This window comes from Felis catus, chromosome B3 (assembly GCF_018350175.1).
Source record: "Felis catus isolate Fca126 chromosome B3, F.catus_Fca126_mat1.0, whole genome shotgun sequence".
Lineage (NCBI taxonomy): Eukaryota > Metazoa > Chordata > Mammalia > Carnivora > Felidae > Felis > Felis catus.
Genome location: NC_058373.1, coordinates 84815834 through 84831625, shown reverse-complemented (window position 1 = coordinate 84831625; position 15792 = coordinate 84815834). Strand labels below are relative to the sequence as shown.

Below are 15792 nucleotides of genomic sequence, written 5' to 3'. Positions count from 1 at the left end.
GGTAAACATTAATTCATTTTGTGTTTAAAAATCACTATAATGTGAAATATATCTTTACATTATTTAAGTGTAAATTATATTTTAGTTCAGATTTCGAGTTAATCATGATTATTCGATAAAGTCTTCGAATATCAGGGTTTTGAGGAATGTTGGAGAACATTCTGTTCATTTATAACTATTTCCTTTTATCCTGCCAAGTTACGGCCTTTTTTATGCCTGAAAATTAGTAATTCCGAGGAATTCTTCAAATCTGAAGGCAGCCATGTATCTTTATGTAGCTGTTATCGGTAGAAAATAACAAAATTTCCATTAAGGAGAATACGTATAATAGAGATATGACACACAGAAAAAGGCATACCCTCTGGCCACAGAAAGTTCTACAAGATTGAATTTACTCAGTAAATTCATTGTGAGACTATTATAATTATTTCAGGTATTGTATTTATCAAGGTAAAGTTTTTGTTTGGTTTCTTTTCATAGTTTCTATATCTTTCCTGAAATCTGCATTTCTTCATCAATTATATTTATCTTGTCTTCTAGATTTTTAACATTTTTTTTTTACCGTTTTATATATTTTATTTTAGAGGTAATGTGAAGAGGGGAGAGGGAAGAGGGAGAAGGAGAGAGAATCTTAAGCAGGCTCCACAACTCACTGTGGAGCCTGGCCTGGGGCTCAATTCCATGACCCTGGGATCATGTTTATCATAATTATTTTAAAGTCCTTATCTGCTAAATTCATTATCTGGGTTATTGCTGAGTCTGTCTATTGAAATATTTCCCTCTTGACTATGGATTCCATTTTCCTGTTTGTTCATATGTCTGTTAGTTTTTTATTATATATTAGGCATAGTACATAATATATCATAGAGACTTTAGATCTGTGCTGCCCAGTATAGTAGCTACTAACCACATGCGACTTTAAATTTAAATAAAATTAAGAGTTTATGTTAATGGGGTAGCTGGGTGGCTCAGTTGGTTAAGCATCTGACTCTTGATTTCAGCTCAGGTCATGATCTCACAGTTGTGACATTGAACCCCTCAGAGGGTTCTTTTCTGGGCATGGAGCCTGTTTGAGATTCTCTCCTTCTCCTTCTGACCCTTTCACACTTGCACGCATGCATGCATGCGAACACTCTCTCAAAAAATAAAATTAAATAAATAACAAAATTTAAAACATTTATGTTAAAAATTTGTTCCTTATTTGTGCTAGTCACATTTCAGGTGCTCAATAGCCACGTAGCCAAATACACACCATTTCCATCATTGCACAAAGTTCTATTAATCAAGGCTACTCTAGATTCTACTTACTTCCTCTGAAAATTATTCTTTTCCTTTCCATTTTCACATCCCAATCTTGCAATTCTATTCTCCAGATCTCAGTGTCATCATCCTTTAATCATATGGTATTGAAATTTCAAGTATGTTTTATTTCTTAGGCTCTGCCCATTAATTTACCGAAATCTGAAGGTATAATTATGTTTCAGACCTATTCTCAGATATTTACTTGTGTGCCTTGCATAACTTTTTAGCTTTTGGTCTCTTCATGTTATTCCTCTTGTCTTCTGTATCTCTAATTGTATGAGTTTACCTCAGAAATTTTTATTCTTCCTCTTCATATTCAGTTTAAAATCCATTTGATCAGATTATCTAGACCTTGATAAATACATTTTTCCTCATCTTTAAAAGATACATATTCTCTATTTTAGCCAGGAGTTCTTCATTTTAGTATCTCAGACTGTGGTTTAGAATTTCAAATCTAATTTGTGAAAAGTATCTGGATAACTAGCCATTTCCTTCTAGATCATCTTTGTCTTCCAAAGCCTAGCTATTAATATGAAAAATCTCCACTATTCAGTTTTTGTTTCTTGCTCACTTAATTCATTAAATATTTATTGATCACAAAGTATGTGTATGATATTCTGCTTGGAACTAATTAAGTAGATATAAATAAGGTAGCCTCTGCCCTCATGGATTTTAAAGATTAGAGCGGCAAGTGAGCAGCAATCCAATTAGAGCGGCAATCCAATATAAGAAATGCTTACTATAAAAAGCAGAAAAATGTGTATGACACAGGGTAGGATAGAGGAGGAAGTGATTAACTATCCAAGCAGAGGGCTTGTTAAGGGAGAACTTTTTTTTTAATTTTTAAGAAAATTTTTCTAGCATTTACTTAGTTTTGAGAGACTGAGAGAGACAGAGCATGAGCAGGGGAGGGGCAGAGAGAGAAGGAGACACTGAATCTGAAGCAGGCTCCAGGTTCTAAGCTGTCATCACAAAGCCCGATGCAGGGCTCAAACCCATGAACCATGAGATCATGACCTGAGCCGAAGTCAATTGCTTAACTGACTGAGCCACCCAGGCACCCCAGGGGAAAACTTCTAAAAGATGATAGGGTTTTCTACATAAATGGAGACAAGAATTGGAGTCAAAATGTTATTCCAGTTGTAGGGAATAGCATGTATAAAATCATGTAGGTATAAAATGTATGGTATGTTATGGGAGAACAATAGGCATTTAGATATTATAGGATGTGAAGTGTATGCTTCAGAGAAGGGAAATTAGGCATCAGAGATAGAAAAGGGTCAGGATATGGAGAGCCTTGGATGCCAGACTAAGAACTTTGGACCTTTGTGAAAGTCCTTTTTTTGAAAATGACCTTTTGGGGATGCCTGTGTGGCTTAGTCAGTTAAGCGTCCAACTCTTGATTTTGGCTCAGGTCATGATCTCACAGTTGTGATTGAGCCCTCACATCAGGCTCCATGAGGAGCATGGAGCTTGCTTGGGATTCTCTCTCTCCCTTGCTCTCTGCCCCTCCCTCACTCACTCTCCCCCTTTCTCTCAAAATAAATAAAAATTTTTAAGTGAGTTTTTTGGGGGCATCTGGGTAGCTCGGTCAGTTAAATGTCCGACTTCAACTCAGGTCATGATCTTGCAGTTCATGAATTCGAACCCCATGTCAGACTCTGTGCTAACAGCTTGGAGCCTGGACCCTGCTTTGGATTCTGTGTCTCCCTCTCTGCCCTGCTCGTGCTCTGCGCACACAAGTGCTCCTCTCTCCCTCCCTCCCTCCCCCCCCCCAAAAATAAATAAACATGAAAAACTTGTTTTATTTATTTTTTTAATTTTTTTTAATGTTTATTTCTGAGAGAGAGATGGACAGAGCCTGAGTATGGGAGGGCAGAGAGAGAGACACAGAATCCGAAACAGGTTCCAGGCTCTGAGTTATCAGCACAGAGCCCAACAGGGGGCTTGAATTCACAGACTACAAGATCATGACCTGAGCCATAGTCAGACACCCAACTGACTGAGCCACCCAGGCACCCCCAGAAAAAAAAATTTTTTTAAGTGACATTTTGGAAGGCTCTTTAATGTACTATGAAATACTAGATTTGTGAAAGATCACTTAAAAGTGTGAATGTTGACTTAAAAAAAATAATATGGTAATTATTATAATCATCAATGTAAGAATTGATGTCTTGATAAGGCTAAGAAAATAAAGAGTAAAAATTCTCAGAGTGGAATGTACAAAGTCCACAGTAATCAAGAAAAAAAGAGCAGATTTTTTGAAGATGAATTTCCGTTTTTATTGTATTGCGTGTAAGGAATAATGCCTAGTAAAATGCAGCAAAGCAACTGTTTGCCTAAAGTGGTAAATTTGAAGCTCAACACAAAATTATTGGCATCATCAACACATGAGTAGTATTAAACTATGGGAATGTATGAGATCCCTTAAGGAGAAGTTACAGAGTAAGAAAAGTTAGCAAAGTATAACACCTTGAAGAATAACAAAGAGCAAACAGAGAGGGGAGGGGGTCACCAAAATAGAGACACAGAAGGCTCCTGAATTTTCTTCCGCCTGTGGATGCACCAAAGATACTGCTACATATGGAGCATTTCTCTGGAGAAATCTAGAAACTAGTTGAATGATCCTGCACATCAGGCAACTGAAAAAATACCCACATTAAAATACATAACGGATGCTGAGAATGTACTCTTGTAATAAACTCCACCCTTGGCATAGCTTCATATAATCAGAAGAGAACCCCCCAACTCCCAGCTTCTCTCTGAGGAGAGAAGTGTTTAGACTACACGCATCTAGCCCGCCAGCTTTTAAGTCTGCCTCCCCATAGATGGGCTTCCAGGTCACCTGCCTCTGAAAATCAACAGGGCTTGTCACTGCCTGATGTGTAGGATCATTCAGCTAGTTTCTGTCTGGACCCTCAGGCAGCAGCTGGTAAAGAATGCAGTCAGATCTTTTCTAGGGATAGAATAGTGGAGGGTCCTTTTTGCCTGTTCCCTCTGTGCTGAACCCTGGGGAATAGCCATAGCAGGTGCTCATGCTCCTGTTAACAAGTGCTCCTTTGTTTCCCTAGAAAAGATTTGACTACATACTTTCCCAGCTGCTGTCTGAGAGTCCAGCTTCTAACCAGTCTTCATCTAGGTGCTGACTGCAGTCCTCCTGGAAGCCCCTAAGAACCAGTGAGCACTCCCCCTGTATTCTCTCCCTCTGGCTGACTTCAACAAGAAAACCAGGTCTCCAGCTTCTCCCTGAAAGGAGCTTGTCAACACTAAGTGAGAAGCTCCCGAATCACCTATTTCTGGGAGCTGACAGAACTTGGCACTCATGAATTCTCTAGAAACATACAAAACAGAGGTGGTTCTCTTTGCACCGGCATTCCCAGCGACTCTTTCCTCTGGCTCAGCATAGAATGAGTAAGCAAAACGACCCAGCTCTCAATTTCTCTCATAGAGGCTAGACTGTATAACTAATGTCCCAACTTGCCCAGCTGCTTCTTGAAAGTCAGGCTTCCAATTAGCCTGCATCAGGGAGCTGAAGGGATAGGCAATTAGCAGTCCTTCAGCATCCTGAATAGGTATATTGGCATTTCCTACCCTTTTGGGACACAGCTTGGACAGTCACAAAGGTTTGAGGGGCAGCTAAGAGCTTGAGCCAGTTTACTATTTACCTTTCCCAATTAAAAAGTATCTTGTGGGAAGACACTTGGAGACTGTATAAATATCCTATCACTCATTAAAACATTACTAAGTAGTTTTGCCAGCAATTGAAACGCTTATCAGAATTAAATATTATGATAGCTCCAAATGGTGATTTCCTAATTCTGTCATTACTTTTATCTTCATTAGTTTTCTGTGATAAGGAAGATATTTCTCTTATTCCCTATCCATCTTGCTAGTGTGAGATCATGATTCTTACTTTATGCAATGAACTGTAATCCTTAGTTTTTTTACTATCATTTTTTTTTAATTTTTTTTTCAACTTTTTATTTATTTTTGGGACAGAGAGAGACAGAGCATGAACGGGCGAGGGGCAGAGAGAGAGGGAGACACAGAATCGGAAACGGGCTCCAGACTCTGAGCCATCAGCCCAGAGCCCAACGCGGGGCTCGAACTCACAGACCGCGAGATCGTGACCTAGCTGAAGTCGGACGCTTAACCGACTGCGCCACCTAGGCGCCCCCTTTACTATCATTTTTTATTTTGAAGCTCAAAAGGTCCCCGATTTAACCAGTGGGAGTGGCCTTCAAAGTGGCTTCTTTGTCCTTTTGACATATCCTCCTCATTATCCTTTCAGTATATCCTTAATTTCTGTCACCACAGAATTTTTTAGACCCGCCTATATTTCCCCTCCCCGGTACTGGAATTGGCCATTTCTCCAAGGAACTCTGGTTCCATTGAATAGAAATAGTATTTTGAAATAGATTTAGGTGCTAGGTGTCTACATTGTCATTGGGTTGTCTTTTTTTCCCTAGGCCCACTGACCAGATAGAGCTAGAAAATAGATGATATGTACACACACACACACAAATATATAATATGTATTTTATGTAAAAATGTAATATATGCATATATATGTTTCTTTGTGTGTATTAAAACACCATGACTTTACCTTGACACCTCTGATTCTAACCCAACACCACAAGGTTCAATCTTTCCTCCCCCTTTACATGTTTGTAACTACCAGCCCCAACAGTGAGAACCTAGTTCCCATTGTCCACATTTATCCACAGCAAAGTACTTCTTGTGCAGTTATAGAAAAATAAAAACAGTTTCAGAATATATTTATGCCTGTATGTAGTTACCAAGAGAGTATATAGTTCAAAAGCTGTGTTTAAAAGTTATTTGGATTCCTTCTTCTCTTCTTAGCCTCACCTCCGTATGGTTATATAATTCATTTGAAATACAATTTAGGTCATTTTTTCAGTTTCTATTCCATTTTAGTGTTTTTTTCCCCATCCCTGTTGTTTTTATTTATTTATTTTTTATTTATGGTGTGCCTATTTGTTTATTTTTACACAAATGAGCAGATACATTTATGTTTTCTCCTTGTTTGTTAAAAGATATCATATTCGGGGCGCCTGGGTGGCGCAGTCGGTTAAAGCGTCCGACTTCAGCCAGGTCACGATCTCGCGGTCCGTGAGTTCGAGCCCCGCGTTGGGCTCTGGGCTGATGGCTCAGAGCCTGGAGCCTGTTTCCGATTCTGTGTCTCCCTCTCTCTCTGCCCCTCCCCCGTTCATGCTCTGTCTCTCTCTGTCCCAAAAAAAAAAAAAAAAAAGATATCGTATTCTAGGTATTCCTTGGTACTTTAGATTTTTTACTTGCAGGATATCCTGGAAATTCACAATACATCAATTGATGAATATCTTCCATGGTCTTTTTTGTGGCTATGTAGTGTTTGTGCTCCATTATGTGAGTGTACCATAGTTTATTCAACTCACTCTCCTATACGTGGATGTATAGGTTATTTTCAGAATTTTGCAATTGCAAACAGTGCTGCAGTGACTCACTCTGTGCCTGTGTATTTTTACATTATTGGAATGTGTCTTCAGGGTATATTCCTAGAAGTGGAATTGCTGGGTCAGAAGGTAAACAGATTGGTAATTATGTTAAATATTGGCATTACCACAAGCCAACTGTTAAGTGTCTGTTTGCCTAGAGTCTCATCCACACATTGTGTCTTATTTTGAACATTTTGCCAGTTTGATGGGGGAGCAATGGCATCTCAGTGTAGTTTCCACTTAAATGAAGTTGAATATCCTCTCATATTTACTAATGGCCTTATTTTTTATTTTTGTGACTTGTTTATTCATATTTTCATACATTTTCTGTCAGGTTTTGGTGTTTTCCACTCAAATTTTTATGTACTAGGGATATTAGCTCTTAACTGGTATATGTCACAAATATTTTCTCTTTTTTCCCTCATTTGCCTTTTGATTTTGTTTACGGTGGGTTTTTGTTATTGTTTGTGGGGGAGATCACGGAAAAAATTGGTTTTTATGTGGTCGATTTATCTTTTATTGTGTCTGAATTTTCACTGTACCCTGGATAAAGAGGAATTCACCCCTGTTTTCTTCTAGCACTTGTATGGTTTCATTCCTTACAATGTTTATCCCTCATCCATTTGACGGTTATTCTGTATGTTTTGAGATAGGGAGTTAATTTTTGTTGTTTTTCCAAATGGATAATCAGATTTAAAAGTTCAGCTTTGCCTTTTAAAGTGAATAATCGGGGCGCCTGGGTGGCGCAGTCGGTTAAGCGTCCGACTTCAGCCAGGTCACGATCTCGCGGTCCGTGAGTTCGAGCCCCGCGTCGGGCTCTGGGCTGATGGCTCAGAGCCTGGAGCCTGTTTCCGATTCTGTGTCTCCCTCTCTCTCTGCCCCTCCCCCGTTCATGCTCTGTCTCTCTCTGTCCTAAAAATAAATAAATGTTGAAAAAAAAATTAAAAAAAAAAATAAAGTGAATAATCAGTGTCTAAAATTACTGGGATCTATTTCTTCAAATTCCGTACTAGCCATTTTTAGACTCTTGGTGACAAGCTCTCTTTGATACTATTTTTTTTTTAATTTTTTTTTCCAATGTTTTTATTTATTTTTGGGACAGAGAGAGACAGAGCATGAATGGGGGAGGGGCAGAGAGAGAGGGAGACACAGAATCCAAAACAGGCTCCAGGCTCCGAGCCATCAGCCCAGAGCCTGACGCGGGGCTCGAACTCACGGACTGCGAGATCGTGACCTGGCTGAAGTCGGACGCTTAACCGACTGCGTCACCCAGGCGCCCCAATGTTCATTTATTTTTGAGAGAGAAGAGAGAGACAGAGGGCAAGTGGGGCAGGGGCAGAGAGAGAGGGAGACAGAGAATCTGAAGCAGGCTCCAGGCTCTGCTGTCATCACAGAGCCCGACACAGGACCTGAACTCACAAACTGTGAGATCATGACCTGAACCAAAGTCAGATGCTTAATGGACTGAGCCACCAGGCACCCCTAATCATGAATGTTCTTAATGGCATCCAGAATGGCGAATCCTTTCCAGAAGGTTTTCCATTTGGTTTACCCAGATCCTTCAGATGAATCACTATCCATGGCAGCTATAACCTTATGAAATGTCTTTCTTATATAATAAGATCCGAAAGTCAGAATTTCTCCTTGATCCAGGGGCTGCAGAATGGATGTTGTGTTAGCAGGCATGAAAACAACATTAACCTCATTGTGCATCTCCATCAGAGCTCTTGGGCTTAAAATATTCAGTAAACCGTGTTGTAAACAGATGTGATGTTATCCGGGCTTTGCTGTTCCATGTATAGAGTACAGGCAGAATAGAGTTAGCATAATTCTTAAGGGCCCAAGGATTTTTGGAATGGTAAATGAACACTGGCTTCAACTTAAAGACACTACCTGCATTAGCCCCCACCAAAAGAGGCAGCCTGTCCTTTGAAGCTTTGAAGCCAGACATTGACTTCCCTCTAGCCATGAAAGTCCTAGATGCATCTTCTTCAAATAGAAGGCTGTTTTGTCTACATTGAAAATCTGTTGTTTAGTGTAGCTACTTTCATTAGTTTTCTTGGCTGCATCTTCTGGATAACTGGCTGCAGCCTCTGTATCACCATTTCCTGCCTCATCTTGCACTGTTATGTTATGTAGATGATTTCTTTCCTTAAACTTAATGAACCAATGTCTGCTAGCTTTAGACTTCTTTTCTGTAGCTTCCTTACCTCCTTCAGCTTTCATAGAATTTAAGGGAGTTAGAGCCTTGCTCTGGGTTAGGCTTTGACGTGAGGAATTTTGCAGCTGGTTTGATCCTCCATCCAAACCATAAAACTTTCTCTGTATTGGCAAACACAGCTGTTTTGCTTTCTTATCATTTATGTGTTCACTAGAGTAGCACTTTTAATTTCCTTCAAAAACTTTTCCTTTGTATTCACATCTAGGCTGTTTGGCACAAGAAGCCTAGCTTTCAGCTTGTCTTGACTTTAGACATGCCTTCCTCACTAAATTTAATTTCTAGCTTTTGAGTAAAGTGAGAGTCACGTGACTCTTTCACTTGAACACTAGAGGCCATTGTAGATTATTAATTGGCCTAATTTGAGTATTGTTGTGTTTCAGGGAATAGGGCGGCCTGAGGAGAAAGGATGGGGAATAGCTGATTAATGAAGCAGTCAGAACACACACAATGTTTACTGATTAAGTTTGCTAACTTACATGGACACAGTTTGTAGCACCCCAAAACAATTACAGTAATAACATCAGAGGTCACAGATCACCAAAATAAACATAATAACAATAAAAATGGAAAAGTTAGAAATATTGTGAGAATTACCAGTATGTGACACAGAGACACAAAGTGAACAAATGCTGTCAAAAAATGGTGGTTAAACACTTGCTTAAGACAGGGTTGCCACAAACCTTCAATTTGTAAAGTACACAGTACCTGTGAAGTACAGTAAAGTGAGGCACAATAAAATAAGTATGCCTGTATTTTGTCCACTTGATCTGTCTTATACTGAGTGGTGTGTTAAAGTTTGCTAAATGTTTTTATATTTCTTTGCATCTATTGTAGTTTTTGCTTTATAACGATAGTCACTGTGTTATTTGATACATAGATACCCATAAGTCTTCATTTCGTTTGAGTTGTAGCTTTTAACATGAGTGCTTTTTGGTTTGAATTCTAATTTGCGTCTGTGTTTCTTTGTCGACAAGATATATTTCCTTTGTTCTATTTTTTAAGTTCCTTTTGGTATTCAGGGAATTTTGTACTTTGTTCTTGTGGTTACATTTCTATGTATGCCTTTTAAAAATACTTTTATTTCCTTGCTTTCTTAACCTTTTATTTTTTGAAACACTTTTTTTGTGTGGTTTGTGATTATTTAATGGTATCCTTTATCTCATCGCATATACGTTAATAAATGAGCTTATTTTACTTTTTTTCTCTCTTTGCCTCCATTTTTAGTTACTTTATTTCTACATATAACACATAGGATAAGTCATGTAATAAATGATTCTTCCACGCGCATCTCTACCTTTATTTTTTTAGTCTTAGCTTTTGTAACTACGTGTATCAAATACCATTCTTTTTGCTGAAGTTCCTCAGTCAACTATTTGGTTAGATGAAGTTCATCTTTATTCTTCAGGACAGGCCCATAAATACAGAATTCCCTGAGGGCTGGTATATTTAAAACTTTTTTTGTAACCCTGATACTTGAGAAACATCTTTGCTAGGTATAGAATCCTTAGGTTCACATTTACTTTCCTTGAAGTTTTTTGTTTTTTTTAAATGTTGCCTTGCTTTGTGTATTGTTTTTGAGAAGTCTGAAGCCTGTTTTATTCTCTTGCCCTTCTAAATTATTGCATCTTTTTTTCCAGGAGGCCCTAAGGATATCTTTTTTCTTTATGTTTGAAGTCTTACTTTTAAAGTTTTACCAGGATATGTGTTAGAGTTGATTATTGCAGGTCAGTTTGTCCTGGCTTCTGGTGAACCTTTTTAACATGTATATATACAGAGACTCCAAATATGTAAATTGGATATTCTTTTTCTCTCTTTATCTCAAACATTTTTTCTCTGACACTTTTTATCTTATTTTAAATCTCGTTTTTATTCTTTTAATTGTTTTCCCACTATTCTTCAAAGCCCCATATTAAATTTTGTTTTTGTTTTTTTCAAATTTATTCTTCTTTAGGCATCCTGTAATCTAGGCTTCATTTCTCATATGATTTTGTCATTTTACTTCTTTTCTTGACATGAAACAATTCTTCCTTTCTTAGTTCTTAGTTTTTAATTTCTAAATTCTAAGAATTCTAGTCTTAGTTTTTAATTTCTGATTTAAGATGGGGTTTTCTTTGTCCTCCATATCTAAATGCTTTTACTTGTTGGAAGGAACATGGGTGTTGTATGTAAATAATGAATCATGGGAATCTATTCCCGAAGCCAAGAGCATACTGTATATACTGTATGTTAGCTAACTTGATAATAAATATATTTTTTTAAAAATGCTGTTTGATAATATGTAATTTAGATTAGAATGTTGTGTTATAGTTTTCTTCTCCTTCATAAATGGGTTTTTTGAGCAGGGGTTTCATCAGTTGAACTGTTTAGATTCTCATTTTTTGTTTTCTAATAGTTTTATATAGATGAAGGTTGCTTCTGCATTTCTGTGAATAGGACTGGTGGCTTGGGGTGGTTTATAAGATTCCTACTTCAAGAGCTCCCTCATCTGGTGATTCAACAAAGTTTAGTGTCTTTATTGTCTTTTTAAGGGGAGGAATTGTAGATCCATCAGTTTATTAGATGATGCTTTTTAAGGAGGAGAGAAATTATAAGCCCATCAATTTTTAAAATTTGTTTAAGTCTTGCAGGATCCTAAATTCTGCTTTTTCTTTTTACTACATGTTTGCCACAGGATGTCTCCCTATTCCTTCTTAACATTCTTCTTCTCCAAAGCATTACCTTTCCTGTGTGTACTTTTAAGTCCTTTTTTCTACTCCATATCTACCAGTACACTTTTTCAATATTCTCATACTTAGGGTAACTTTTTCTTTCTGACTTGGTTTTTAGCTTTATACCTAGTTCTTGCTTCTCTTTTACAGTTTTTCCTAAACTGCCCTTGCTCTTCATGAAAGTTTGTAATGGGATAATGAGGAAAAGCTTGCTGGGATTTGCTGACAGTTTCTACTCACAGATAATTTGAAGTCTGGATGTTCTGTTTTTTGGTTATATTGAGGATGTCAGTTTTTTGATGTTTTATTGGTTCTTTTTGTTCTTTAAAAGGAATGTAGAAATATTTTTGATATATGTGAACTCAGCCTTTCATTTGTGATCTATTCATTGAACAGTTTTAAATAAGTCAAGCTAATTGATGTCTGTTCTGTTTTAGGCTCAGCGTTTTATAGGAATTTTAAATAATTTTTGCCGTCCTGTTTATTACACTTAAAGTTCCATTGTGCTGGCTTTAAAATACGAGGAAGAAACCCACCATAATGTTCATATACAATATCTTAAAATCAGATCTAAGTAAATATTCATAGTAGAATTAGGGTTGATTTTATTCCTGAAATAAATTTTGGAAGACAAAAAATAAGTTGGTGAATTTCTGTTAAATGTATTAAAGCTCTTATTTTGTGAGTTTACAGTCATAATCATCTCTTTTGTTGTTGTTACAGTTGGTTGTATCCTTACTTCTGTGCCTCCTGGACTGGATCATGGCCTTACCTCTAAAGACACTGCTCCAACCAGTCCATGCTACAGGAGCAGAAAATGATAAAATAGAAAAATCTGTCCTCAATTGCATTTATAAGGTAACCTTATTTGCTTTATTGTTTATTTGGCAACCACAGTTTTTAAAACCTAAAGAAATAACATTTCTTGGTATCACATTTTTGTTTTTAGAGCTAGATATTTTCTAAGAACATAAATTTATCTTATAGTACCTAAGAGTAATTAAAACTTCTTCCTACAAGATGCTTCTGCTTTACTGCAGATTTTTGAAAGGAGTCAAATCCTTATGGAATGTGAGAATCATTAGTTAAATTTACTCATTCTTGTTTTTAAAAGGCATTAAATTTTACCTTGATTGAAGAACTGAGTTTTAAAATATTTAAAAATTTTTTCAAGCTCTTGTATTACCAGTTGTCATTTTTCTCCATTTATCTTTATTTATTTGTCTTCACTGAAAAGGAAAACTGTTTTCCCTCGTACTTCCAGGTATTACATGGGTGTGTTTATGGAGCTCAGTGTTTTAGCAATCCAAGGTATTTTCCAATGAGCCTCTCTGACTTGGCATCTGTAGATTATGACCCTTTTATGCATTTGGAAAGTCTGAAAGAGCCTGAACCTCTTCACTCTCCAGATTCAGAACGATCTTCTAAACTTCAGCCAGTGACAGAAGGTAAAAGGAATTCACTTTAGGACAGTATTATTGCTTGGATTCTCTCAAAGTATGATTTGAGGCCATAAGTAAAAATAATGGAGATGAGTATATCTTACTTTGTAGTTCTGTATCTCACCATGTGTATTCTAGCAAAGTTCATTTTTAGTTTAAAAAATAACTTCAGAAACACAGTTACTAAGATTATATGTGATGACACTCCCTTTATACTTCTAGTGAAGTTATTCTGGTAAGGTTTTTTTGATACTTTATACATCATAAGATTTCTATAATGGAATAAGAGATTTAGCTTTGGAGTCTAAAAAATGTGGTATTGAATTTTGACTCTCATTTACTAGCTGAGTGGCTATGTCTGTTTCCTTATCTATAAAATAGGGCTGATAATATTTATTCCCTCGTGGTTGTTTTGAGTCCTGAATAAGATAATATGTGTAAAACCCTTTGTACAGTTCTTGGTAGGTAGTGAACTCAGTAACTTTTTTTTTAAGCCACATTGTTTCTACATTCAGAGAGTTTACTTTCAGATATAAGAGAAAGATGTAAATAAATAACCTTTAAATACGAGTATAAAAATAAAAGTACACTTAAGACACAGAGGTAGTTTAGAGGAACCCAGCAAATTATTGAAGGGTTTTAAGAAGGTTATATACATGAGAAAATTAGTACTGAGAGCAGTTTGAAAGCAGTGTTTTATGGAGTTGGCAGATTATGGCCCATGCCTGCCACCTGTTTCTGTAAATAAAGTTTTATTGGGACACATCCATGCTTTCATTTATGTATCATTGTGTCGGCTTTTGTGCAACAACAGTAGTGTTGAATAGCTGCAAACGAGATCATGTGGTCCAGAAAGCTGAAAATATTTACTGTCTGCCCCTTACAGAAAAAGTTTGCTGATCTCTGGTAAAGATTGATTTTAGGAAAGTTAAACCAGGATCAGAGAAACCAATCATGAAGCTGTTGCAATAGGCCTACCAAGAATTGCTAAAGGCCTAAATTGGTTAGATCTCTCCCAAAGTAGACCAAGAATATGAGAAAGGCTAGAGGTTTGGGAAGGAGAATGAGGAGGTGCAATATTGCAAATGGTGTAGTTTGGGATGAATGTTGGATAATCATATGAAGACCGCTAGTGGGCAGTTTGTTGTATATGCAGATCTCAATCGTAGCAGAAAGGTCTTTGTTAGGAATCTATATTTGTCTGCACGCACACACGCGCACGTATGTGTGTATTCTGAGAAGAAAAAAGTTGGAAAGGAAGGAAAACTGGGAGAGAATAATTTCTCAGAAACAAAAACAGGAGAAAGATATTTAAAAGATTGGGTAATGGTATTAAATGATAGGCCAGATGCAGAAAGACTGAAAAATATGTCTGCTTTAGTTTCAGCAGAGAAGTAGGAGGGAGAAGTGGATGGCTGTGGGTTGAAGAGCAAAGAGGAGTTAAAGAGATAGAGCCATTTGTCAAAAGTACTCTTTAAAGAATCTGGACTGTATAAAAAAGAAAGATAAATGATAAGACAGTAAGTAAGCTAAAAAATAATTCTCAGCAGAGGTAAAGGATTTCTAAGGATGAAGCGACTTGAACTTCTATAAACTGAGAAGGAAGATGGCAAGGGGATCATTAGTAGGGTGAAGCTCCTGAAGAGTGAGCTAGAAAGTATAGATGCTAATATTAGTCCTTATTCTGACCCAGAAAGAAAAAGAAGATGGAAGTAGATTAAGGGAATTAGCAGATGTTATTGAGAGTCCAACAGAAAATGGAAACTACAAAATTTTAGTTGCACCAGCCAGCATTCAGTAAGGTGGATGTGGCAGAATACCTGGGAACTGTGGTTTTCAGAATGTTGGTATATGGTTTAGCCATGGAATCAAGGCTTGGTGAGGGTTGAACTGATGCTAGGAAATGGCTAATAAGTTGGAAGAAAATGGAGTGATTCATTGAATCAGAAAGTAAATGTTGCTAGTAAGTTAGAACAGTGATGCTCAGCCTTGGTTGCACATTGAAATACTGCTGCTCTGTTCGCATCCATAGAGATTTTGATATATTGATTTGGGATTGCTAGGATTTTTTAAGGCTTTGTGGGTGGTTAATATGCAGCTGAGGTTGAGAATCACTGAGAGCATCAGTATGTTAGGACAGTAGTTTTTAAAATGAGTTTTTAAGCAGTGGAACCCCTGCAAATAAATTTCACAAGGAAGCCCATTTTGTAAAACTGATAAAAGCAGAGCTGCAGCAGGGTGGAGGCCTTGGATCCCACTGAACTCTATTCTGTCCATCTCCTAACAGCCCTCTCCAAGGACTCTACAAAACAGAATGGGAAAATTACTAGATGAGAGATTGTGGTCAAAGAAGAGTAAGCTATTAAGTGAGAGTTTGATTTTTATTTAATTTAAAAAAATTTTTTTAAGTGTATTTATTTTGAGAGAGAAAAAGTATGCAAATTGTATAGGGACAAAGAGGGAAGAGAGAGAATCCCAAGCAGGCTCCATACTGTCAGCACAGAGCCCAACGTGGGGCTCAGTGTCCCAAACTGTGAAATCATGACCTGAGCCGAAACCAAGAGTTGGACACTGAACCGACTGGGCTACTCAGGTGCCCTGGACGAGTTTGATTTTTAAAGGTG

The 15792-nt window shown here is 37.3% G+C and overlaps 1 protein-coding gene across 15 annotated transcripts in view; it reads left to right on the top strand.

The window, feature by feature from the left end:
• RALGAPA1 (Ral GTPase activating protein catalytic subunit alpha 1) overlaps nt 1–15792 on the top strand; it is a 269144-nt gene that overhangs the window by 155033 nt on the left and 98319 nt on the right. For all 15 annotated transcript variants that reach the window (XM_045059797.1, XM_045059798.1, XM_045059796.1 and 12 more), the window contains 2 exons: nt 12450–12584; nt 12991–13174. In XM_045059797.1, coding sequence (XP_044915732.1) covers nt 12450–12584; nt 12991–13174 — 319 coding nt within the window. The remainder of the gene's footprint in view (nt 1–12449; nt 12585–12990; nt 13175–15792) is intronic.